We start from the raw sequence: 26,261 nt of genomic DNA on the forward strand, positions 1-26,261 counted from the left end.
AAATTAAAAATATACCTCTGCTGTGCTATTTATATGACTACAGAGTATACTGTGCTTGACAAATTTATTCGACCACTTGCCACCACTAAAACTAATTTTTCTGTTCAGGAATGCAAGTAAATAACTATAATTTCACATATTAATCAAGAAATATTCATGTGCTTTCCTATTTTTTGTCAGTTTTTTTGTAAATCAGTAAATTTGAAAATTCATGGATAACAATAATAATTTTATTTTAGCATTAAAAATATCATTTGGGTTAAAGAGCTTCTACATATTGGTGTATTAACCATTGCAGAAACATAAAAAATGATTTTGGTAATTACCAATGCTTTTAATTTAGGGCAGCTGTGGCATAAACCTTACTTTGGTTAGGGTTAGGGTGGTCTAATAAATTTGTTAAGCACTGTATATCATTATATGATTATATGGTTATAAGTAAACAGTATAATATATTGTCTCAATGTTAAAAACGTGTTTTTCATGTACTTATTATTCATTCCTGAGTTTTTAGAATTAGGACAGCATGCGTTGATCAACATATCTCCAAAACATATCAATGCATATATGCTGGAATTAGCACAATAATATCAATAATACAATAACTTTAATCTGATGTACAACTATTGGCCATCTCTTAGTACAGTTCCCAAAATAGAACATGACCAGAAAAGGCCGTCTGAGGCGGCAGACCCACGCTTAAGCAGCGCCACCGAGGAACTCACGCTCCCTTTGATTACTATGGTGTTCAAAATTCGAAGTCCAAGAAAAACCGAATGGGTGTGCGGATCATCACCAAAATCTAATCCATTCTTCCCTGTCACTATCCCAATATTCCCTGAAAGTTTGGTGAAGATCCGACTTTCCATTCTCAAGTTATCTTGTACACATACAGACAAACAAACAAAGAAGCGTACAAAGATACGGAACCCTTTACATAACCCCCTGCCGATTTCATCGGCGTGGGTAAAAAATTACAGAGCCACGTACAATAAGCTGATGAAAATATGCAGCAGGAGCAGACATCAGAAGAGGAGACAGATATTATTAGTTTATCATTTCATATCATCTCACATGTGATATCTATCAGGGAGTAATCTTATTGGATAAACAAACTAACTTAATTATTCTCATGAGCAAAAACAAACTTAAAAAACTCTGAACAAAAACAAATGAGATCAGTAACCTTCATCTTTAAGAAATTGTCAGTCAGTGTTTTTTCTTGTTTAAACTAAATTTCTGCACTTTATGTGTTAAGTCTTGAATCTACATCTAGTTAGTTTTTGTGGTTTTGTATGCTTTTATACATCTTCTTTCAGTTAAAATGTTTATATGTTTCTACCACACTTACATACGGGCTTTCAAAGTTTGATTATATTTTCCAAACTCTTTCCATTTAACTTCTCAGAGCTGTACTCGTCTTTAGATTGTGGATTTGTACTGTGCAGAAACATGGCTGGGCTTTGAGGTCATCCAAAAAACCTTTGGTTGGAAGTGCCCCGGTCAAAATATAAACACTGGAGTGACCGAGGCTTTTCAGTTTCTGCACCCAGGCTCTGGAATAATGTCCCCTCAGAGATATCAGTGGGAATATCACTGACTTTGGCCTCTTAAAATCAAAACTTATCTATTCTAGGTGGCTTTTAATACCCAGCAGTGTGCTGAAACTTCTATCCTTTTAGTCTGTATTTATCAACACTTTTACTTTTTTATTATATGGTTGTGTTTTGTGTTTTGTGTTTTTAATGCTACTTGATTTTTGGTTACCTGTGGGGTGATATAAAGGGCTATATAAATAAAGTACATATACATTTTTACATTTTGTTTTAGTATATCCACTTTATTCCTAGCCTTCCTGATATTATGTGTAAAATATAGTTGCGACTTCCAGTCCTTTGTGTCTAAAAGGGACTTTGCATGGTAACAAGATGCTAATTCTGATTATCAAAGCAATTTGGAGATTAAAATTGTAAACATCTCTCACACAGAGAGGACAAAAATGAAGACATTACTTCAGATAACATACACAAGCATATTTAGCTAACTTTATTAGCTCCATATCAGTATTTGCATGGTATTAGGGGCAGTTGTGTTCAGTTACAGGAGTTGCAATGCTACTGTATATACTTAAAAGAAGATGTAAAGCCCAGTTAGAGCTTTAACATTTCTCTCGTTAGTTTTTGGGTTTCCTGAGATTCTTATTTCACCAACTAGTCCCTCTCTGAATGAGGGGTTTAACTCAATATCTTTGATTCATTTGGTCAGCTTTTCAGTGCATTAAATCTAAAATTCTGTATTCAGGATTAAAATTGAATTAATACGGAAGAATACTTCCCTAATGCATTGTTTAAGACGCACTCTACTTAGGGTCAATCCCATTTCCACCTCTTAGCCCCTATCTGAGCCCTTCCTCTTGGTTTTGCGCATTCATGCCAGGTGAAGGGGTATCCCAATTCTCTTTTGAATCGAGGGCTAGGGCCAAGAGCTACATAGCCATTGAAAAGAAGATTTTTCAGGACCACACTTGAAACAAGGGGAATTTCCCTCCATGCACTGAGTTCACTTGCGAAATGGCGCAACGGACAAAGAAGGAGGCACATAAATGTAAAAAATATTTTTTGCATTGTGTTTTCAGTAAACGTGTAAACCAGGACTAATAACTGTATAAATAAATGGAGAAGATCAACACGAACATTCATAGTATGAATAAGATGGTCGAAGCTTTATTGTTACCTCTGAAGACACAGCTGTTTATCTGCAATGTGTGATGATAAACAGCAATCAAGTGGCTTCTTATTTCTTAAGGGAAGGTTTTCACCCCTACCCCTAACCACTCTGTCTCATGGGGCAAGGGGAAGGGGTAGACAAAGGGGATGGGCTAAGGGGTAAAAATGGGATTGACCCTTTGTCTAGTTATTAGGACCACCAACACAGATTATAAAGCATAACTGTCATCTTATAATTTAGCAAGATGCCTGACTTAAAAAATGATGCAGTTCTTACAAAATTGGGGATTTATTCCTTTCAAAATCATCGCCATTGGCTGAATCCCTTTTGTATTTCATTGGAAGAATGATTTTTTCCAATGTTCCAGCCATTTTATTTTTCTGCTCAACGTTATTGTAAATGAGGGCTCACCCTCAATGATTTCTCAAGTCTAAATAATGATTCCTATTGTAAGTGTAGCAACAGTAGACCCTCCAGGAATGAGGAGGATAGAATTTGTTTTCTTGCTGTGTTTGTTTTCGTTGTATCTTAACATTGTAAAGCACTGTGTTGTTTTACATTGCTTCAGGCTCTGCAACGGAACTATGATGAACTGAATTGTCCTTATTATATAAAATAATTTCATTCATTTAATCAAACTACCTGAGAGCCTGAAGCTTTCTGCAGCTGTAGGGTCTCTTAAAACAGATATTAAAACAATACTATTCACTGCTGCATTCTCCTATGTTCAATCTACTTTTATCTTTTAAATACTCTGTACATTCAATTATTATTTATTTTCAAACTGATCTTAATAAATCACCTTTGCACATGACCCATTTTCTTATAATATTGAATTTTAACCATTAAATTAATTCTGACAATAATTCAAACACATTTTAACAAAATACAATAACAAATTTCTAATCTTGTATTTTGTTTTTTGCTCCATGTCATGTTTTTAATGGTCTTAATTGTTAAGAAGTCTTGTTTTTGGCCCTTTAAAGCACTTTGAATGGCTGTTATGCAGGAATAGTGCCCTATAATAAAGCTGCCTTGCCTTATCTATAAGCCTTGTATTTACATCTCTGCACATGAAAGAAATAAACACAAATAAGATTTTATTTATACTTTTGACCTTTATACAACCTCATTTTTCTTGTTTGTTTTTGCACATTTTTGTTTTCTGGATTGTTTATCAGTTTTAATACGGTGATTTCTGGTTTCTGAAGTTTAATCAAATATGGAGTACCAGTTAATTTATTGTATCTATTTATTTATCTATTTTTGTGTTTGTATCATTTGCACGCAGTCTTAACATTTCAATAAGAGTTAAGTTTTGTGCAACAGATCAACATTGCCCTCTCCTTCTTCTTACCCCGTCCAGTAGAGAGGAGCTGATTGGCTCCTGGGGAATGCTGGTGATGGGGCTGTGCTGCTGCCCACCTGGCAGTGCAGGTGAGTGAGGTGCAGACAGAGAGGAGGGCATGCTGACCTCCGCTCCTTCTTCCTTCTCCTCCTCTTCTTCCTCGTCCAGGGGGATCTGAGGGAGTCCTGGAGGCCTCCCCAGCACCGTGAGTGCGACATATGAACCGGCTGCAGGAGAGGAGTCATGGGAAAGGAATGAGGAGAGGGTGAAGAGACAGAAAAATGCTGACATGTAGAAACATCCAAACCACCGTGAAAATGTGATCATTAGAACCAGCTGAAAGAAAGAGCTCCACCAGGAAAATATTGGACCACATAAAAGGAATGAAAAAGGCAAAATAAAAACCATGATGTGGATTATTTATAATGAATCAAATGTTTTTTTCTCCTGGATAGATGCAAACTCATGAACAGGAAATCCCCTCTCACCCTTGTCAGAATAAATCTAAACATCTACTTACAACAAGAAACAAAACATTCGAAGCCACACTTGAAATCTGTTCATTTTCTGGCATGTTTGTTTGACTAACAGGTGTCGCAACACACCATAGAGAGGGCCAAAGTGGATTTCAGGCTTAGAGAGTTTAAAGATGTCTGCAAAAAGAAACCCCAAAGTCAAGATGATTTCATAGCATGTTTTGGAAACCTGTCCTTATGCAGTTAAAATCTGATACGACATATTCAGAATGCATGGAAAACAAGAGGAGGTAAAAATCATATATCCCTGCAGAGTATTTTAAGCTTCTCTGAGGCAGGCCAATAAGAGTGGTAAAGGTTCATCCCATGTTTGACATACAGTGCCTCTAAAAAGTCCTAACCCCTTCAGACGTTTACCCTTTTATTGTTTTTACGGATCAGTTATGATCAAAATTATATATATATATATATATTTTTTTTTTTCCCCAACAAAAATTATTTAATGTTAAAGTGAAAACAGAATTCTACAAAGTAATTTCAATTAAATAAAAATATGAATATATAGCCTAGCTCTCCCCAAGTGCGCCAACCTTAAAGGAGCAGTGCACACTGAAATTTTTGGAGGCTAATGCCACTACTATTACCAACCACCACTTATAATTCAACTTCAGAAATATTGAAATATCCCTTCAAGTCACAGTGTGAAAAAAGGCAAAAGCTCTCCCAAGGCTTTGTAGCGCAGACTACGACAAAGGAGTTTTAAAACAGAGGATAAATAAGACAAATCATCTCTGAAGAACACCAAATAAAAGATATTTTGAATAAGATATGCACCAAAGGGAAAGCCAGCCCTTTAATTCAGAGAAAAATTGCATTTGAAAGAAATTAAAATGCACTGAGATGTGCTTAGATGGGTATACTTACATTTAATGAGCTTTACAACCTCTATGTGGTTTGAATGTGTAACCAGGGTCCCATTAACCTGCCAGAAAACAACAATCATCATTGTGGGATTATTTTTATAAGACCCTGTAAAGTGAAATCCAAAGTTTTTGTCTTAACACACTGTATGTGTTGGAATATGGTTGCTGTAAACATGTGAAAACACTGAGATCTACATCTGACTGAAGTCCGGATTTAGACTGTTAAAAAGTTTTTCACCTCTTCCTGGCTTGGTTTCATGTGGGCGGAGCCAACGTGTGGACTCATGATGTCACAAGCCCACAGTAGGGAATGACCCCACCCCTCTAACACTACAATATAAAATCACAGATCAGTTCATCTCAGTACAGTCTGTTGTTAGCTGGTGTTGCTGCCTTTATTGAGAGTTAACAGTCAGTTAGATGCTTTTGTTTTTTTTTGTTCACTTTGAGGTAAATTTGCCAAATCCATCAGCCACAGTAGTCTATGGATCATTTAAAGCATCATAACAGAGACTTGGGCCAGAAAGCAGAGTTTGTCTCTTCTCTGGCACAGAGCCAGGCAGCTGCACTCTGCTTATAAGTATTTCTCCTGAGTGGGCGTGGCTTCAGCTCATTCAACAGACACGCCCACACCATCCTGGAGCAGATTTTACTGCCTCATAGTTTTGAAGCTTAATTTCATAAACTTAGAGATGCTTTAGTTGACTGAAATTTGATTTAGGGGTTCATAACACAGTGATACACCAAACCTAAATACAGATTCATTTTCATTTTGCAGGGCCTTTATTAATGTTTGACCAAACTGACATTATATAATTCAGTATCAATAACATTCAATCATCCAAGTCAGTGAGCTCTTATTTGACTTAAATCTCACTAATCATACAACCATTTTAACAATTACAGAGAAGCTCAGTTTAAGCATCTTAGGACACAGTGGCTAAGCTAAGAGGACCTGTTTTTGACTTTTGACTCACTTTAAGACATGTTTGGTTTCTTATCATGAAAATAAAATAATCAGGGTTACCTTAATGATTCTATCGCCTGTCTGAACACCTGCTCGCATCGCAGCTCCATCTGTAACGAAACAGACAAGAAGCTTTCAGAAATGTCATCTTTACATTTCTAACACAGCTTACAGCTCTGTACCGAGGACATCTGCACCTTAGGGGGACATTCACCTGTTCCTTATCTGTTGGAGGGCTTTTTAAGGTTAACATAAGTCTTACATCTTCATGTTAGACTTTATGTAAGGCAGCTAAGGGCATGCAGTATTTCTACGAAGGCTCTTACAAGTAGAATACTGACTGTCTCATGTGTTTCTCTGTGTGTGAACCTTACCTTCTTTCACCAGCTGCACAAACACAGGGTTGTCTCCGCTAACAGTCAGGCCAAAGCCGTTTTCATCTCTCTGGATTATCACACAACGCTGGACAAGACCTGTCATACACAAACACACTGATTGTTACGGGAACATCCGTTTCCTTGTTTTAAAGTATGGAAAAATCAGCAGAAATTGAATCAAAGTACAAAAAGATCCAACTCCATGGTAAAACATGTAGTTCTTAAACCAATAGTTGTTAATGTGCTTTTATAGCTTGATAGATCATCTTTTAGGGAATAAAAACTTCAACCATACCAGTACCTATCAAGAGATTTGCTTTCTTTTACATCATAAGCATTCTTTTACATTTTACAAGAGGTAAGTTTAAGTTACTTTAACTGTAAGAAAAGAACACCCTAACTCATACTGCTTCACTTTTTCCCTAGAATATATTCTTGTACAACATCCCTGCTGCGGTCACTTGTGGGAAAAACTGCTCACAGGAAATGACAAATAAAGAGATTGAAATGGAAAAAGGTTTTAAATAGAAGCCTGGTTTCTTTGCAAAAGCCACGTGTTAAAATGTGATATTTACAGAGGGATAAACATGTTTACAGCCTGGATCAGAAATGATTTTGGTGGGAAAAATTCATTCACATTGCACAAGGGATGACTCACAAAAACTTGATTTCAAGAGGGATACAAATCAGCCTGCCTGAATTTTGGATTGACAGTGTTTATAAAATGGTAATGGCCATTACTAAATGCCTGACATCAGTGTTAATTTTGGCGACAAAGACTATGACTAAAAATGTTTGTCGACAGCCTTTTTTTCCATGACAAAAACTAGACTAAGACTAACATAAAAAGATCTGTGATGATTAAAACTGACAAAAGCTAAGTTTAGTTTTCATCAAGATGACTAAGACTAGACCAAAATGTAATGTAATATTTGTCAAACATTCAAAATTTGTGATATTTCTCCACTGGTGGTAAATCTGTCAAAAAACAATAGAGCTCCTAGCTTTTCTGCCTCTCAGCTGTAGAAAGCAGGGACCCCAGGTTTGGCAGGGTGTAGAGAACACACTACCATGATTTGGTACCAGATTTAGGCAAGAAAATAAATGCTTGAACTTAAAGTAAAGACTAAAATGTGAGGACCTTTTATAGACTAAAACTAGACTAAAATGTTTTTGAGTTTTCGTTGACTAAAACTAGACTAAAACTCATAAGGATAGAAATGTCTAAAATGTGACTAAAACTAAAATGCATTTCATTTAAAGACTTAAACTAAGACTAAAATTCAAAATAGATGCCAAAATTAACACTGCCTGACATCAGGCTTAGTCCATTTCTATATTTTGGTCCATTAAGTCCATACTTTCCTCAGGAGGCTTTACTGCAGTCTACTGCAATAAGATACACAACACAATGTGTTATCAGTACTGTCCAAAATGCACTGCTGTTTTGCATTTAGCAAAATTAACAATAATTAAAATGCTTTCTTCTTCTTTAATTATGGTGTGTTGTTGCTGTCATCAGCTATCCAACTAACCTGAGCTAACACTAACTGCTGATTTTTTACAAACATTTACAACTTGTCAAGAAACTGACGAGTCATCTAATACTGAAGAATGATCCACAGTAAAGATAATTTTAGTCAGGAACACTCTCGTCATACATTTCATTATCTTATTGAAAAAGGGATTAACAGTTTTACTTGGCAGAGAAGGCTCTGCTCAAAAGATGCTTACTGGGTTAGTCAAGCAGCATGCTTTGACTTTCCAGGGGGCACATGGCTAGAAACCCCCATATGGGTGGATACATCAATGACAATTCATACTGAATGTAATGAAATATTTTCAAAAGCATTTTAATACATAGTAGCATAAATTTCTATATGAAGGCAACAAGCTTTATGCTATGAAGGAGGAGGCTGGGGTGGAGGAGGTTAAGCTTTGCCAGCAGCAGCAGCATGGTGCACCAGTATGAATGCAAGCAGGGATAAGTGAGGAGTGCCCCACTGCCCCACTGATTGGCTGTGGGAGCTGGGGTGCAATAAATGGGATCAGCTGATCACGGCTGAACATATGACTGCTGTGTCCTGCATGAACTACCGCTTAGCTTCATATATCACTAACGAACCGAATGCAATGCCACAATGTTAACTAGCAGATGCTAGCAGTAGCTAACATGCTAACAGTACGAAACCATTATAGACCCGCTGCGAAACCACTACTCAGCAATGGCATTTGTTGAAGGTGGAAATTGCCCATCATGCATCCATTAGTTTTATTCTGTCCTATTTAGATAATCATTTTTATGTTCTACAACTTTTATTTTTACATTGTTTCTTCCTTTACAGTTTAATTGTATGAGTTCAATTTTCATGAAGCACTTATTTTGACTGTATATTTCATTCCGTCTTTGTGATTCACAATTTTCATATTTTCAAAATCAATTTAAAAGGGGGGGGGGGGGTTCATTGCTGCACAAAAAAGCTACTCAATAACAGCAATCCAAGTAAACATAATAAGTGACTTTCCCCCATAAAGCTTATCCTGTAAGGAAAACCAGCAGACACTTTTAGGTCATCATGAAAAACTATCTCTTGTGCAAACCTTCACATAAGCATGGGAAACTTTCTCATGCTCACAATAAAACTTTATCATTAACCAAAGAATATTTACATCTATGAACCAGCACTTTCTGTTGTTCCAGTAGTAATTTGATTAATCCATGACCCCATCTGAAGGGCAAAGTCATCTCTTTGACCTCTCTGAAACCTCTATTTGCTATCAGAGCTGAGTCAGTCATACTCCTATATTCCCCAATCACCTGATACAACAGCGACCATCTGCTCTATCAATAAAATTCTTTTCTTCCTGAAGTCACTGAGGAAGTTTAGCCTCAGTCTGTTTTTCCTCCCTTTCCTTCTCCTGAGTGGATAATTGGTTGTCTTTTGGCCTACATGAAGGAGCCTCAGAGGGTGAAGAAAAGGGCAGGAAGGATTAATGTCAACCCTGTAACCAAGACAACCACCTAAACAACTTGTTCCTGAGTGCTGACTGCACCCAGGCCATCCCTGTCCTTTACTACTGTACATCAACCTCTTTTCACTTTTTCCCAATTTAGATCAAGAAATCAAAATATAACGTGCAGGAGGAAGACTAGAAATCTGATTTCAAGTGCACAAAGGTGCAAAATGCTTTAATGTTTAATATTTGAAATATTTTATTTTTATCACAAGTTTACATCTTGAACTCAAAACTGTATAGGCTCAATAAGGGCTGGCCCACACAGTTCCTTCTTCTTTTTTTCTTTGAGGCTACTTCCTGATTAATGGATTACTACTGTGTTGCTTGAATACTTTTATGCTTTATTTCACAAATGAACCAAAAGCCAGCAAAAGATATATTGTGTATTTTTCCCAGCTAAAATGCAGTCAATTTCCACATTTGCGGAGCAGAAACAAGTGGAAAATCTTTGCCAAATTTATTTTAAGATCAGTCGATGAGTGATAATGAACACATCAGAATTAGGAGCTGATTATTTTTTGAGAAACACTCAATAAAAACTACACACAAGCGGGTATCAGTAAAGAATTAGCAGCAAACAACAGATTCTGTCATTTATAAATAAGATCATACTTTATTGATGCATTAATTTGAGCATTAGATAAGCAAGAATAAAGGTGTAAAATTACAGCTGGGTTAGGGTAAAAGAATAGCACTCTTGGACATGGGCTCTCAGGAACATTAACTATTAAAAATACTCACAACATCACCATAAAACAGGGCTGTTGATATTAATGCATCAATAAATCATTTAAAACTGTGTTTATATACGACATATAAACTGTCACGGCCTCTTTAAATCAGGCAATCAAGACTAAATACACAGCAACATATGAAGGATGCCACACCAGGTTGAAACTGAAAGAAAAATCTGAACTTCACTGATGAAAATATTTATTGATATTATCTCAACTCAGCAGTGGGCTGTAGGATGCACCATAAGCCGCCATTCTGCCTCACAAAATCTTACTTCCAAAAAGAAAAGAAAACACCAAATATCATGTTTTACATTAGTGCAGGTGCTGCAATATAATTGAGATCAGCTGATCTCACACAAGCCCTCATCAGCTGACTGATTCGCTCTAGGCACATCATGGGTTAATTGCACTCATGCTGCCATATTAAAACTGCTCTAGGCTTGCTACACCTAGCTGCTCCCTCTGCAAGCTGCTTTCTGCAACACCCCTCCACCCCAGCTCCTCTTTTATTCTGCTTCTGACTTTATCACTGTCATTCTGTTGTCGCTGATGCCTGCTCTGCTTTGGGTTTTGCTGATTCTCTCCCTGCCTCCCTGGGCTTGTTCCTGCTTGAGGACTTTCCATGTGGGCTCATGAGGCAGGGCAAGGGGGTCCCAGAACAGCCACAAAGACAGATATAAATAACAGCAGTAACTGAAAATTAGTAACTGCTAATAAAAAAATAAATATTTATAACCACAAAATGGTCCTGACCCAAATAGGACTACAGGCAAATTACAGCCCAAACTAAAACACCCAAATCTAATCATTTAGGCATGCATGGGAAAAGATGGAAAAGAATAAAAATGGCATGGATAATAAAAAGTACAAAGACAAAAGCAGTGAAAAAAATAAAATAAAAAAGGGAACAAACCAAACTCTTATCTGACTGACTTGTCCAATGCTTTGTAGAGGATTAGTTGCATATTTGCTGATGCTTTACCAATGCTAAAAGCCTGTAGTTATTCTAAAGTTTTAGCTTCAAATCAAAACTCTATTCATCTTTACACTGTTGGACCTTCTTTGCATAAATCTCTGGATTTTTTATGTTTTGGAGTAATTTAACTGGGCCTTGTTTCTGTGTAATGATCTGTTGGGTAAGCTGTGATGATAAACAAACACAGAGCAACGGAATCCACCATTATGTTATGCCAGGTCACAGGTTTGCTTTGCAGTAAGAAATAAACCTTCAGACTGGGTCTTTGGGTCACAGTACACAAGCTGAAGCAATTTAGGAACAGTTTGATCCAACTGTGGAGTCTAGCAACAAATTCAGAGAACAGACAATGAATCTGAGCGCTCCGTCTTACCTGTAGGGTCAAACTCATGTTTGAGAGAGACGGAGGATTTCTCATTCTTGGGTTTCTTGTCTGTGGGGTCCTTGTTCAGAATGCTCGGGGTCCTAGAGAGACAAAGAAAAGTGAGAAAGTATCTTAACCCCCGGACTAAATAGATAAAAACATTTAAATTCTACTACATTATTATCAAGAAGACACACAGTGATGTTAATAAACATTTAAAAAATAGCACATATGTCCACACTATGACTAATAAACTAGTGAAATATTTCCTCTAACCCTCCAATTACAAATCAAGGTCACACAAGTCACCTGAAGCTGATCAGACAGAGGAAGAGAGAGAAAGTTGATCTTCCCTCCTGTTAATGTGATGAGATAAGATGTCAAATGTTAAATGTGAACCTCTCCTGTTACCTTCAACAGTTTTTATGCAGTTAATGTTGGTGATGTTATTCTGCACTCTATAAATTTGGGATTGTTATACATCCACAACAATCCTCCAGATCAGCTGTTGCAGCCTAGCCATTCACATTTCAAATTGTATTATGCATGAAATGTGTTGCTAAATAATACTGATATAAGATCAGGCTCTTGCAAAGAGAAACTGTAGGAAGCAGAGCAGAAGAAAATAAAAGCACTATTTATAATCTATATGTGTCAAAACTGTGCTAACAATATTTTTAACGACAATATTATCTTTTAATAAGAAAAAGGCATGTATGAACATAACTGCCACCATAAATTTCAGAGTTGCTGATTCGCATGGTGTTAGAATTACCTGTGTGCGCTGAAATATGGTCGGTAATTTGCCCTGGAGTTTTAATTCCACAAATAACAAACATAATTGATATGCACAGAATTAAAAACACAGACATCCTGCACAATTATTACAAATGACCAGAGGTTCCTTGGAAATATTAATCCTGTGCGAATAAAGCATTTGTCATGATGCAAATTCTTATTTAGAAAAGTTGTCTTCTTATGTTTGACTCACTGGCTATTGGATTTTGGGCCTTGAAAACTTTTTAAACTACAGTTTCCTGCTTTTGGCTTTTAAATCACCAAGAACGCCATATTATTATTATTATTTACCACCATTCATTTTGATGGCGTGTTTCATCTATAAAAGGCAGCATCATTTGGACAGAGCACCCAGATGGGTTGCTTTGATCGGTGGCACATACTGCCAAAATTTTAATCTGTAACTGTTTTGCACCGGGTCACTTTAACACTGTACTTTGCTGCTTCTTGTTTAGTTGTCCTTTTAAATGTAATAACCTGCTGTAAGTGTACAATTCCCCCTCTGGGACTGAAAAGTGTTTCATCTATAATGATCTAATCTACACATTTTGGGTGCTATTAAAGTGAAAAGAAAGTTGTTGAGGTCTAATATGAACTGATAGTCTCAGCAGGATTCGTACACCCTCTTTCTTGGTATTTGTTTTGTTTTACTAATTAAAACTCCCGTCCCTCCCGGGAGGTGGACCAGATGGAGGTATTTTTATATATTAATAGCAGAGGTTCCCCTCTTAGTGTCCTCCCTTCAGCTCCTCCTACTCGTTCCACAAGAGGGAGTTTTGTTTGTGCTGCTGTTTCTCCCTTGGACAATGGGGGCCCTGGGATTTTAACAATGGCTCCCACGTCAGAGCCAACTTACTACACTGCAGCTCTGTGGGACAGATTCCCGGAAACGGAGACGAGGGGTCTTTGGCTGGACTCCAGTTTCCTGAATGTGGGAGAAGGCTGGGAAAGAAATGGAGGAGGGAGACGGGAAGGAGGAGGTGCTCAGTGTGTCTGAGGGAAGACAGAAGACAGGGCTGAGGAAATTTACGCTTAGGCTCCAGAGTGTGTGAAGAAACTAGTGTAAACTAACGTCATGGTGCAGAGAAAAGCTGAAATTGATTACATTTTGGGACGGCAGATTCAGAGGAATACAGAAGAGAAAACTAGGAGTTACTTTCTGAATGTTGTTCTCCTATATAGCTGAAGTGATTCCACCATTCCAGTCACAATAACACCATCATTATCAGAGACAAGCAGGCTTAAATTACGCTGAGGAGGAGAGGATAACTGTGGTAGCTGTGTATGTTTTTTCAGAGATTGGTAGGCCCACTTAGGGAGCCTCCTTGCTGCAGTAAGAGGAGATTAGCGACTGATAAGACATGGCGAGACAGGGACAGATTGCATCCTGCTCAGTGGGTGGTAACTAAGTAAGTGCTGCTGGGTACGAGGGAGGAATTTCAGCTTCAGATATTAGAGGCACTTCATGAAGCACTTCATTAAAATTGTAGAGGTTTTTCTGCTTTGTGCAAGGTTAACTTTGCTGCAGAAAAAAAACAGTGCCAAGAAACCCGAAAACAAAGCTAATTGCTTCTTACAACATCTGGTAGTAGTATTAATGCATGCTGATCATGACCATTGGATGTAATGGTTAAGTTATGAGTGAAAAGAGAAGAATTAGCCTAATAGCCAGCTCCTGATTCTCACTTTGAAAGCAAAATAACGCATACAACAATAGGCTATATGTTTTTGGGTAAAAATCTGCATTGAGCAAAAGCAATTTGCAATTAAATTTTAGATATCTGTGTTTGAAAATTAGTCAAAAGAAGTGAGCAGGGGGGAGCAGGTGGCCAAGTGGTTAAAGGCGCTCCCCATGTACGCGCGCGGCCGGGGTTCTAATGCGGCCTGAGGCCCTTCACCGCATGTCTCTCCCCTACTCTTGACCCTGTTTCCGACTCTATCCACTGTCCTCCTATATCTAATAAAGGCACAAAAATGCCCAAAAATAAATCTTTAAAAAAAAAAAAAAAAAAAAGAAGCGAGCAGGGAACTATAGTTAAAGGTTGCAGAAAATCATGAGAGCATTATCCTTCTTCAAGCCAAAGCTGATGAAGCTGAAGATCTAAAATTGATTCATTAATGTATGCTTTAGAGAGGCACAACATTTTCAGAATTAAAGGCATCTTATTTTAGCCATTTTCAGTCTAATACGTTTGATTGCATTAAGTCACAATACTTTGATTATCATGTTAGGCTGTCTGCAGTGAGCCGTACTTGTTTGCCACTTGTCTTGTATTAGCCATGGCATTTCAAGCTAAATGTGTTTGTCCCGCATAATGACGTTGTTTCTCTGTAATCACAAGACAACACTTAACTGATCCAAGATCAGATCATCTAACTAAGCCACTAGCCCATCTTGTCCTGACAAAATCCTCAAAGTAACAGCTGTCATCCAATCACACTCCCGTCGCAAACATCGCCCATACCTACAGTATCAAAAGCTAAAAATCCGACTTCCGGTGGTGACCTTGAAGCAAATGGCAGCCTAAACACCCCGCTCCTAACCGGTCGGATATTTATCCCCTTTGAAGAACATTAAATTTAAAAAACTGCCTGGAAATTGAGCATGGAAGGGGATAAGCAAAAAAAGATTAAATATAAACAAGGTTCAAGACGTGATAAAGGAGAGACTGTCGAAGAAATATACTACAGCGACGAGGAAAGCTATGAGAACAATGGCGGCGCTAACGAGAAAGAAGCTAACCCTGTCATGCAAGCCATATACAACGAGATTCGTGCGCTCAGGTCGGATGTTAAAAGTGAAATGAGTGAATTTCGACTTTCCTTTCGTAACGACATGAAGAAGGAGTTGAACGAGTTTAGAGAAGAAATCAACCGGAAACTCCAGGAAGCTACAGGTGAGCTACAAGCCACCACAGCAAGAGTGGGGGAGGCCGAACAGCGCATATCCGACATTGAAGACTGGAACACGGCAGCGAAGGAGGCTCTCACCCAGGCGCTAGCGAGCCAAGAATTACTGCAAGCTAAGCTGACCGAGCTAGAAGCACGCTCGCGCCGGAACAATCTCCGTATATACGGAGTACCGGAGGAATCAGAGGGGCCCAATCTCTCGGAGTTTGTAACAAAACTAATAAAGTCAGAAGTCGGCCCGCCGGTCGCGGATATGGATCTCGGAATACAGCGCTGCCACCGGGCGCTTGCCCCAAAGCCTCCCCAAGACGCACCGCCTAGATCACTGGTGATCTGCTTCCTCGAGTTCAGAGTGAAAGAACAGGTACTGCGTACGGCGTGGAGAAAGAAAGACGTGCGTTACGAGGGGAAAAGGATTTATTTTGATCAAGATTACCCCCCCCGAAATACTGAAGAAGAGAAAGGCATACGTGGGGATATTGAGAGAGCTTAAAGCCAAAGGAATCCGCTTCCAAACGCCACATCCAGCTAAGCTGAGGGTGTTCTTTGACAGCGGTACACAGATCTACGAGAGCGCGGCAGAGGCGGCTAAAGACCTGAAGAGGAGAGGATTCCCTATGGAGAATGTTAAGGAGCCTGACACTGCAGCGCTGAAGCAGCGGGACTGGCAACGTGGGAGAAGGCAGGAGCTGACCGCCGCAGACAGATTGTGGACCAAGGGCGGATAAGAGAGAGACTACGGAGCTTTCAGCGTGCTCCACCTGGAGCATCTGCTGGCGGCGAGTGAAACACCTGAGGGTAAACATCTCCATACATTGCGGGAAAAGTGTTATTAACCCTCATGTAAAGTGGATGATTTATCATTAGCCAGTTTACCAGGAGAGTTAGGCTTATACTATCATTACCGAGACTTGTTTAAATTAAATTGAACCTTATATTCAAGAGTTAAACACCACATTTTTTTTTCTACTTAATTTTACCTAAATTGAAATTACACAGCCTACCTAAGTTGATAACGCCGGGGCTTCTGAGCCTTTAATTTTTGTTTCTTTACAAGGAGAGCTCAAGAAATTTCCCAAACTTACCTACATTGAATTTTTATACCCAAAAGAAAATGCTTTTACAGTTTAATTTTCAGTTGACTAAGGAATTAGATTTTTATTTACTAATAATTTCCATTACATCCTTTTACTTGAAGATAATTCCTGTGTTTCTCAACTCTCTGTCAGTTTACAAAGAGAATAAATGTTATTATTTTCTGTACTTGACAAGATGGAACTTTATACCGGTTATGGAGAAACTGACTTGAAAAGAATGTCACCGGTGCACAGTATCCCCTCTGATACTGATGAGAGGCCCTTGACGGATGCGAGGATCTCCTCTCAACTTGAGGTTTTATTTGAACTTCGGACTTGGAAGTCTTTGGCTTTTCTGTTTTTCTGTTCACTGTTCTTGTTCGGGTCATCATGGGTAATGTTACACAGGTGTACACAGGTTGAAAAGAGTATATGCATCATCAGGAATATAGGATAGTCACACTAAATGTCAATGGGCTGCATAATCCAATCAAAAGGAGCAAGATTATAGCTAAAATGAAACGAGAAAAGCTGCAGGTAGTTTTTTGGCAAGAGACTCATCTGTCTTCTTTAGAACATGAAAAATTTAAAAAACTTGGATTTCAAAATACCTATTACTCATCTCATAAGTCAGGCCGTAGGAGGGGAGTGGCTATACTGATCCCTAATGTAGTAAATTTTGAATTTATTTCAGAAGTGAAAGACAAGGAAGGGAGATTTGTTCTAGTAAAGGGTAAATTAGACAATGAAGAAGTAACCTTATTTAATGTATACGCCCCCCCAGGGAGCAAAAAAGTGTTTTTTAAGAAACTATTCAAATTGATAGTATTGGAAACACAAGGAATTTTAATTTGTGGTGGTGATCTTAATGTCCAACTTCAACCAAAATTAGATACTTCTAATCAGCGCCAAAAGAAAAGTCCAAATGCCATTTTAGTCCAGCGGATGCTTGCAGAGCTTGGTCTGATTGACGTGTGGAGAGAGTCTCATCCAGGAGAAAAACAATTCACCTATTATTCCCCATATCACTCTGTATATTCACGAATTGACTACTTGTTTATGTACAAATCAGATTGGCACAGAGTCAGGGACTGTAAAATAGGGATAAGGGATGTATCTGATCATTCAGGGGTGTACCTAACCCTGCATCTAACTAAACAACGGAAAAATACACTTTGGAGACTTAATACGAGCATTTTAAATGACAAAACAGTACAGAAACAGATTCAACAGGAAGTTGAAACATATTTACAAAATAATGATAATGGAGAAGTGTCTCCAAATACATTATGGGGGCAGCAAAGGCAGTTGTGCGAGGCAAAATTATTGCCCTCACGGCTTTTCGTAAAAAGGAAAAACAGAAAAGACTTGTTGAGTTACAAGAGAAAATGAAGTCATTAGAAATTAGACACATGGAACAAAAAGATCCTCAGATATTAAATGAAATAAACAAAATTAAACAGGATATAAATGGTATATATGATGAAGAAATTGAAAAACAACTTAAATTTACCAAACAAAGGCATTATGAGATGGGGCATAGGGCGATGAAACTACTTTCTTGGAGGATTCAAAAACAAAGTGGGAAAAATACGATTTATAAGATTAGAAACCCCAAGACACAAAAGGTTTGCAGCGAAACAAAGGACATTCAACATGCCTTTGAACTATATTATAAAGAACTATATACCCAACCGGCCATGGCAGATATTACAACAATAGAGGCTTTTTTAAGCTCTCTAGATTTACCATCTATAGGAGAACAACAAAATAAAGAAATTATGGCTGAGATAACAGCAGAAGAACTGAATGAAGCCATTTCAAGATTGAAAGCTAATAAGGCTCCAGGTTCAGACGGTTATCCGTCCGAGTGGTATAAAACATTTAAACCACAGATAACACCTGTCCTGCTTAACTGTTTCAACTATACACTGAGAACAGGGGAAGCCCCCCAATCATGGAAGGAAGCAGTTATCTCTATAATCCTGAAAGAAGGGAAAGATAAATAGGAATGCAGCTCATACAGACCAATATCCGTCTTGAATGTAGATTATAAATTATTTGCTTCAATCCTATCTAAGAGACTTGAATCCATTGTTCCAGCTGGTAGATTTAGACCAAACAGGCTTTGTATTAAACAGACAGACACAGGATAATTTAAGGAGAACACTACAGGTGGTGAGTCATATTACATCAGAAAACATCAGTGCAATGTTAGTCAGCCTAGATGCCGAAAAGGCATTTGACTCGGTGGGTTGGGAATATTTATACAGGGCACTTGCAAGATTCGGCTTCAAAGAAGGTTTTATCAATTGTATTAGAGCGATATATTTTTCTCCAACAGCTAGGATTAGGGTTAATGGACACCTGTCGCAAACTATTCATTTGGAAAGAGGGACACGCCAAGGCTGTCCCCTGAGTCCGACCTTATTCGCATTATTTATTGAACCCCTAGCTCAAGCAATTAGAGAGGACTCTGAGATAAAGGGGACTATGATTAGAGGAGAAGAACATAAGATTTGTATGTTTGCGGATGATGTTTTGCTTTTTATTACAAGCCCAGATTCAAGCATCCCTAAATTGATGTCCCTGCTAAAAAACTATAATCTATTCTCTGGGTATAAGCTTAATATTCAAAAAACCCAACCCCTTACATTTAACTATATTCCCCACCCAGATATTAAAGGTAAATATAATTTTAAATGGGACTCGCCTAAAATAAAATATTTAGGAATAAACCTTACTAAAGATATGTTAAAACTTTTTGAAAACAACTACGTTAATAAAGAGATCAAATCTGATATTTCTAGATGGACCCTCCTCCCACTGGATATGAGTAATAGAATAGAAATCATTAAAATGAATGTGTTGCCACGTCTTCTTTATCTCTTCCAGTCTCTGCCTCTAGAGGTACCCAAAGAACAATTTGATGAGTGGAATGCCTGGATCTCAAGGTTCGTTTGGAACAGTAGAAGACCTAGGGTTCAGTTCAAGACTCTACAGCTGAAAAAAGAGAAGGGAGGAAGAGCTTTACCATGTTTAGAGGATTACTATTATGCTGCACAATTGAAACCCTTAGTATACTGGTGCTCTCCAAATTATGAATCTAAATGGAAATGCTTGGAAACTACACAGTTAAAAATTCCAATACAATCTATAATAGGAAATAAAAAACAAGCTGAAAGATATTATAACAGCTTGAATCAATGGACTGTATTCACTCTTAAACTATGGTTTAAAGTTTTGAGGAAGTTACAAATAGAAAAACAGGTCAGAGTCTTGAATTGGATAGCATATGATCCTGAATTTGAACCTGCTAGATTGGACGGGGGCTTTAAACAGTGGGTCAGGAGAGGTATCACATCCTTTTGTTCCCTCATCTCAAACAATAAATTTCAGAGTTATGAGTTCATTTCAGACACATTTGGACTGGGGAAGCAGGACTTCCATAGATACCTGCAAGTCAGAGATTATTATAATAAAAAATTACAAATCACGGAGGAGAAGGAATACAATTTAATTTCTATATTTCATGAGGCATATAAAAAGAAAGATAATAAAAAGTTGGTCTCTAGAATATATGGAAGTATACAAGCCTCTAAAAATCATTCTCGTTATCCATTAAACAAAAATGGGAGAAGGAATCAGGGATACAAATATCAGAAGAGACCTGGATAGAAATATGTGAGACACAAGCGACCACCAAATTCAAGATCTTTAAGAGAGTTTGGCTGGAAGAATGTAGTGAGATTTTTCATAACCCCTAAATTAACAGCACTGCAAACAGGCACACAGAGCCGAGGCTTCTGCTGGAGGCAGTGTGGAACCCCTATGGCTAACCACTTTCATGTTTTTTGGGCCTGCCCCAAAATCCAATTATTTTGGAGGGAGGTGTCAACCGAGATAAATAAAATAATTGGGGTGGATCTAGATTTTTCTTTTGTTATTTTATATCTTGGTAAAATTCCGGAAACAGTCCTTCATAAGGACAGGTACCTATTGAAGATCCTTTTGGCAAGTGCCAGGAAAGCTATAACCAGAAGGTGGTTGCAACCAGACCCCCCAACATTGGTCCAGTGGTACGGGCTCATTAAAGAAATTTACAGTATGGAGAGACTTACTTTTGTTTTAAGACTCCAGTTGGAAAAGTGTGTGGAACGCTGGGAAAAATGGATCATGTATATGCACATTGTATAGTGAGACTTTATGTTAAGATGTATGTGTACGTATGTATGTATGTGTAACAGAACATTTTGATTTTAACTGTATCACCCATGATGAACTAATGTTCTTTGTTCTTGTAAATAAAAAGTAAAAAAAAAAAACAAAAGCTAAAAATCCAGCAGGAGTAAGTTGCATCTTTGGATGGTTTTCTCATTTTGTGAACAAATGTAGATAAAAGTTTGGATAAGATTTTGCAAGGAAGGAAAGCAGAGAAGGATCACTGGTGACTTGATAAAAACGTAGTACCTGTCAGGAGTTCTAACTGGCCACAGAGGTGAGCATGACATGGCATGGCATGCCACTACAGAGATGAACAAGAAGGACACACCAGCAAAAGGGTCTGCACAGCACCAAATGTCCCTGCATTTCCTTTCAGAAGTCACCTTACATTCGACACGAAGGTTTTTTAAGTGTTAATCTGGATTTACTCTTATTAATCAGCTCTTAACAAGTGTTAAACTTCACAGTAAGTATTGGGTAAGAATTACCCTCTTGGGGTTCATTTTTAATTGACTACTACCAGTGTTAAACATTATTTACCAGTTTATTTACTACATACAAATGTTATTCTTATCCAAGACATCTAAAATGTACTATTAAATAAAATTATATCAGCACGGCCATGTAACCCTCCATAAGCGGTGTTTGGGAAAGGGCAGAGTCTTTGAAAAAAACTTTGGAGGATGACTGGATGAATGTTCTGTCTGACACATCTTTATGGGCCAATCAGAGCAACAAAACACATGACATTGTAGCCTCAAACCGCGGTGCGCTTAACCTGACATGCCAAATGGATTTGTTTCACACATCCATCTGGAAAAGCTTCAATAGGAAACGTTTGAGAAAAGGCAGAGGATTTGAAAAAACTGTGTATGATTGGATGAACGTTCTGTCACATCTCTACGGGCTATTTAGAGCAACAAAACATGTGACATAGCTGCTATTGAGCTGTGTGTGCGCAGCTACTGAGGAATAACGTGAAACATGGCAACTATAGACGTCAGTACTCGACTTTTTTCGTTTCTGAAAAGAAAACAACTCACTGCTGTTCTTTGTTCTTCTTTTAACAAAGAAATGTTGTCAAGTTCTGATAAAACTGGCGCTTTAGCAGGATCCATGCTAATCTCTTCCTCCATAACTGCACCAGCTCTTGCTGGTGCTTGTTTACATCACAACTCTGCTGCGCCTGAAAGTACTGCCCTTCGTTGCTGATTGCTCCTGTCACTGTCTAACCAGGCCCAAACAGTTCAGATAGGAGCTTTGCAAGATGGACTCACCAGCGGAAAACAAGGAAATGGGCATATCCATCTGCTTTGCAAGGTTAAGGTGCGCTGTTACAGATGAGTAAACTTCATAGAGAGCTGCATAACACGAACCATGGCGACTGTAGACATGTCAGTACATGACTTTGGTCATTTTTAAAAAGAAAACAACTCAATGCTGTTATTTGTTCTTCTTTTAATAAGAAATGTTGTCAAGTTCTGATAAAACTTGCACTTTAGCAGCATCCACGCTAATGTCTTCCATCATTATTGCACCGCCTCTTGTTGCTGCTTGCATATGTCATGACTCTGCTGTGCCCGAAAGTACAGCCCCTTGATGCCAATTGGTCCTGTCACTTTCTAACCGGGCTCAAACGGTTCAGACGGGAGCTTTGCGAGATGGATGGAAATGGGCGAATCCATCTGCTTTGCAAGGTTAACGGCCATGACACTGAGACCCAAACATAATTATGTCTCTTAATTGGCATGGAAAAAAATGGCAGCCCAAGCCTTCTTCTACTTCCAAATCCAAGGAGAAGATACTTTTTTGGTGGGGCGTTCATTTAAAAAGAAAGGCTTCATCATCGAGTGTCAGCTAATTTAAATCCGCTGTCTCTTCATATTTACTTTGGCCTATCGTGCTCTCTCAGAGTTTTGACAGTGCATCATCTAAAAATCAGGTTTTTCCAGCATACTGCCCAGTGTTTTTAAGCACCACAGGTTTAAAAGTTCACCAGTCTACGATTACAAAAGGAAAAGTGCTGGAGTGCATGTGAACAGTGAGCTGGCACCAACATAAAAGCCAGCCATTAATTTACTTATTGTATTAATGTCAAAGGACTGAGATTCATGTCTGCTGGTTAACTTGTTCAGACTTTCTTTGCTTCCTGCAGCCTGGTTATCAAAGCAGGACAAAAAAAACAAGGAGCAATCAGCTTGTGCCTCAGATGCCAAAAATACCAGACAATTCCTCTGGGATGATAGCGGCAAAGGAGAGAGCCCAAAAACCCACTCAGAGGAAGCTTGAACTCCACAAATAGTCTTTATGTTTATTATGACAGCAGTGACTTATATTTCTGGAACCATACAACACAACTTCTTGTCAATCTACACTAAACAAAATTCCCAGAGTGAGGTTTAATGTCTGCATTTTCAAGGTTATTCAAGGCAGCACCGATATAAAAGAGAGCAATGTACATGACTAAACAACAAACATGACATATTTGTCCCCAAGCTTTCCAGGAAAACAAATTATTCAATCACAAGTCTTTAGATGAAGATTTAATCAATAATATTAAGTTACCTGTTCCCTCTGTGAAGTGAATGAACCAGGATTTAAACATTACAAACTTGCAACTGCATCGAGGTGCTAGTTTGAGGTTCTTGTGCCTCTCATGGGCCGTCAGTCAATCCATCTTTATTTCTATAGTGCCAGTTCCTTAAGGAAAGGCCGAACACAAGTGTTTGGCCACCAGACCTTAAAACTAACAGAGACTGTAATGGGATTGTATTAAAATACATACCTAATATGAGGTTGACCCTCCTTTTGCAGCTATAACAGCCTCCACTCTCTCTTGGAAGGCCTTCCACAAGATTTTGTAGTGTTTCTGAGGGAATCTGTGTCCATTCATTCTGTACAGCACTGATGTTGGTTGAGAAGGCCTCGCTCCCAGTCTCTGTTCCAGTTCATACCAAAGGAACTTGATGGGGTTGAGGTCAGGGCTCCGTGTGGACCAGTCAAGTTCTTCTACACCAAACTCATCAAACCATGTCTTTAAAGTCATTGCATTGTGCACTGGGGTACAGTCATGTTGGGATAGAAAAGGGCCTTCCCTAAACTGTTTCCACAGAGTTGGAAGCATTGCATTAGGGTTGGGTATTGTTTGGGTTTTTTGATACCTGTGCTAAATCTATAGATTTTATTTGGTGAAGGTGTCTGAATAAATACTTTTGAAAGTTGGCAGGAGAATATAAAGCTGTCTGGGTATTGTAAATTAGCAGAAATATCATTATAAGATGCCAGTAGAACATGAGATAAGAAAAGGAAACGTGTATGCCTTCTTAGTAGAGGCCCATCAAAATTGCTTTACTGATGTTGTGTCAAAGTAGAAATGTCAGTCAATGGGATCACTTTCCTCAGAAGGTAAACACAAGCAGAGCAGAAATTACAACACACATCTTAATTTAAAGACATTCATGTTCATAAATCCCATAAATAAATATTTCTTGCCTTTATTTGTGATACCAAAATGAAGTGTCAATATATGTGTTTTTATCGGTCCAGTAGGGATTCGATGTGTTGGTACCGGTACCATATCGGTACCAAATTTCGTTACGCTTTCCTACATAGCATTGTCCAAAAGTAATGGTATGATAGGGCATTAAGTTTTCCCTAAAAAACAGCCCCATACCATTATGCCTCCACTGCTTCGCTGTCCAGTGCCAATGTGCTTTTCACCACTCCATCTGACACTTAGCATTGGACTTAGTAATGTGAGGCTTGCATGCAGCTGCTCAGCCATCGAAACCCCTTCCATGAAGCTCCCGCTGCAGTTTTTGTGCTTACACTATTGCTAATAGAGGAACTCTTCAGCTATGGAATCAGCAGAGCATTGGCAACGTATACGCACCACACACCTTAGCAGTCCTCACTCTGTGATTTACATTGTCCTCCACTTTGTGACTGAGTTGCTACTTTTCCCATTGGCTGACTAATCCGTGTTTCTATGTAAAGCCCTGAAGTGGCTGATGATGGTTTTATTATAATTAATATTTTCACGTCTGTTCCAGTTATGACTCGTTATGATTTGCATCTGAGATCACTCGACTCGCACTGCAGCATCACAACAAACATCCAAATGTAATGTCAGCTTGTGAATTCTCAAGAATTTTCTAATGAAGTAAACAATGAAAGGCTGGGGGATTTACAATTAAATAAAGTTATGGACGGAGGTCCTAACACAGGCTGACTGATGACAACAGAATAGTTTTTAATATATGTACTGCTCTGATTTCCAGTGTTTTACCAGCCTAAATGTAATGCTGATAGGCGCCCTGTGGTCACTGAGACCTTGAAAACACACATTTAAACTCTCAAAAGCTTCATGTCCATAGAGCACGTTATTGTGGGCTGATTATCCCTGAATACTAAGATGTAAGCCACAGCCACTCCACTGTTATGTGCACCATGTCAGCCGTGGCCAGGGTAGTAATGTTCGTAAGTACACAGAAAAAAAAAAAGAGAAAAACAGCATGCGGTGCAAGACACAGTCCTGTGCATAGGTTTTAGGCATGTTGGATGTTAAGGATTCACCACAGAGCCACAGTTCAGGGCGGGAGAGGGAGGAATGACACTATACGCTCAGCACCAAAGGTCAAGCTAGACAATTTTTTTTTTTTTTTCTGGGCCTTTTATAGGAATGGGAATTAAGAACCAGGTCCATCTGGTTCAATCCATTGTCACCATTTAAATTTAATCTTAACAATTCCCTTATCAATGCCTTACTTCCTTCTTCCTCGAAAGTGTTATATCTTTCAAAGAAAATGCACAGTCATATTATATTCTGATTCAAGTTCAGAGGTTGAGGATCCAGAGAGCAGTTTGTTTTAACTGAGAAATTTCCAACAAAAAAATGATAATTTTGTGTATTTTAGCATGTTCTCCTAAACTGTTTAAGCAGTACTTGAATTGTGTTTACCATTGACTTTCACTAAGGGTGGCATGCATCTTGTTCAGTGTTCAGAGAGATAGAGACTCAATACAATTTAAGTTGTTAACAGTCAAAACCTACATAGTCGACTTTTCCCAAAAAAGAATATTCACAGGAAGGAAAGCGATAAGGGAATAAGGATTAAACTGATGAGGAGAATCAGGACTGGCATTGATATCAATAAAAATGTATCAGTTCCCATCCCTAGTCTTTCAACCCTTAGTAACAAGCCCACAGACCACTAGCAGTTTTCAGGCCCTGGGACGGCCACAGCAAGACCAGGGCCTTGTGGTATCCCTAACTGCCAGGACAGTACCCTAGGCCATGCATACTCACCACATCCACTCCTTACTTTGCCTTAAAGGTGG

General features: G+C 38.5%; 1 protein-coding gene across 1 annotated transcript in view; it reads right to left on the reverse strand.

Annotated features, from left to right (window-relative positions):
- The window catches only part of arhgef12b (Rho guanine nucleotide exchange factor (GEF) 12b), a 65,817-nt gene that overhangs the window by 25,024 nt on the left and 14,532 nt on the right, over positions 1-26,261 (reverse strand). The window contains exons 2-6 of the mRNA XM_041801134.1: positions 11,923-12,014; positions 6,816-6,914; positions 6,502-6,551; positions 5,476-5,533; positions 4,085-4,302 (exon numbers count right to left, since the gene is read on the reverse strand). Of these exons, the coding sequence (XP_041657068.1) occupies positions 4,085-4,302; positions 5,476-5,533; positions 6,502-6,551; positions 6,816-6,914; positions 11,923-12,014 (517 nt within the window). The remainder of the gene's footprint in view (positions 1-4,084; positions 4,303-5,475; positions 5,534-6,501; positions 6,552-6,815; positions 6,915-11,922; positions 12,015-26,261) is intronic.

This window comes from Cheilinus undulatus, linkage group 12 (genome assembly GCF_018320785.1).
Source record: "Cheilinus undulatus linkage group 12, ASM1832078v1, whole genome shotgun sequence".
NCBI classification, from domain to species: Eukaryota; Metazoa; Chordata; class Actinopteri; order Labriformes; family Labridae; genus Cheilinus; species Cheilinus undulatus.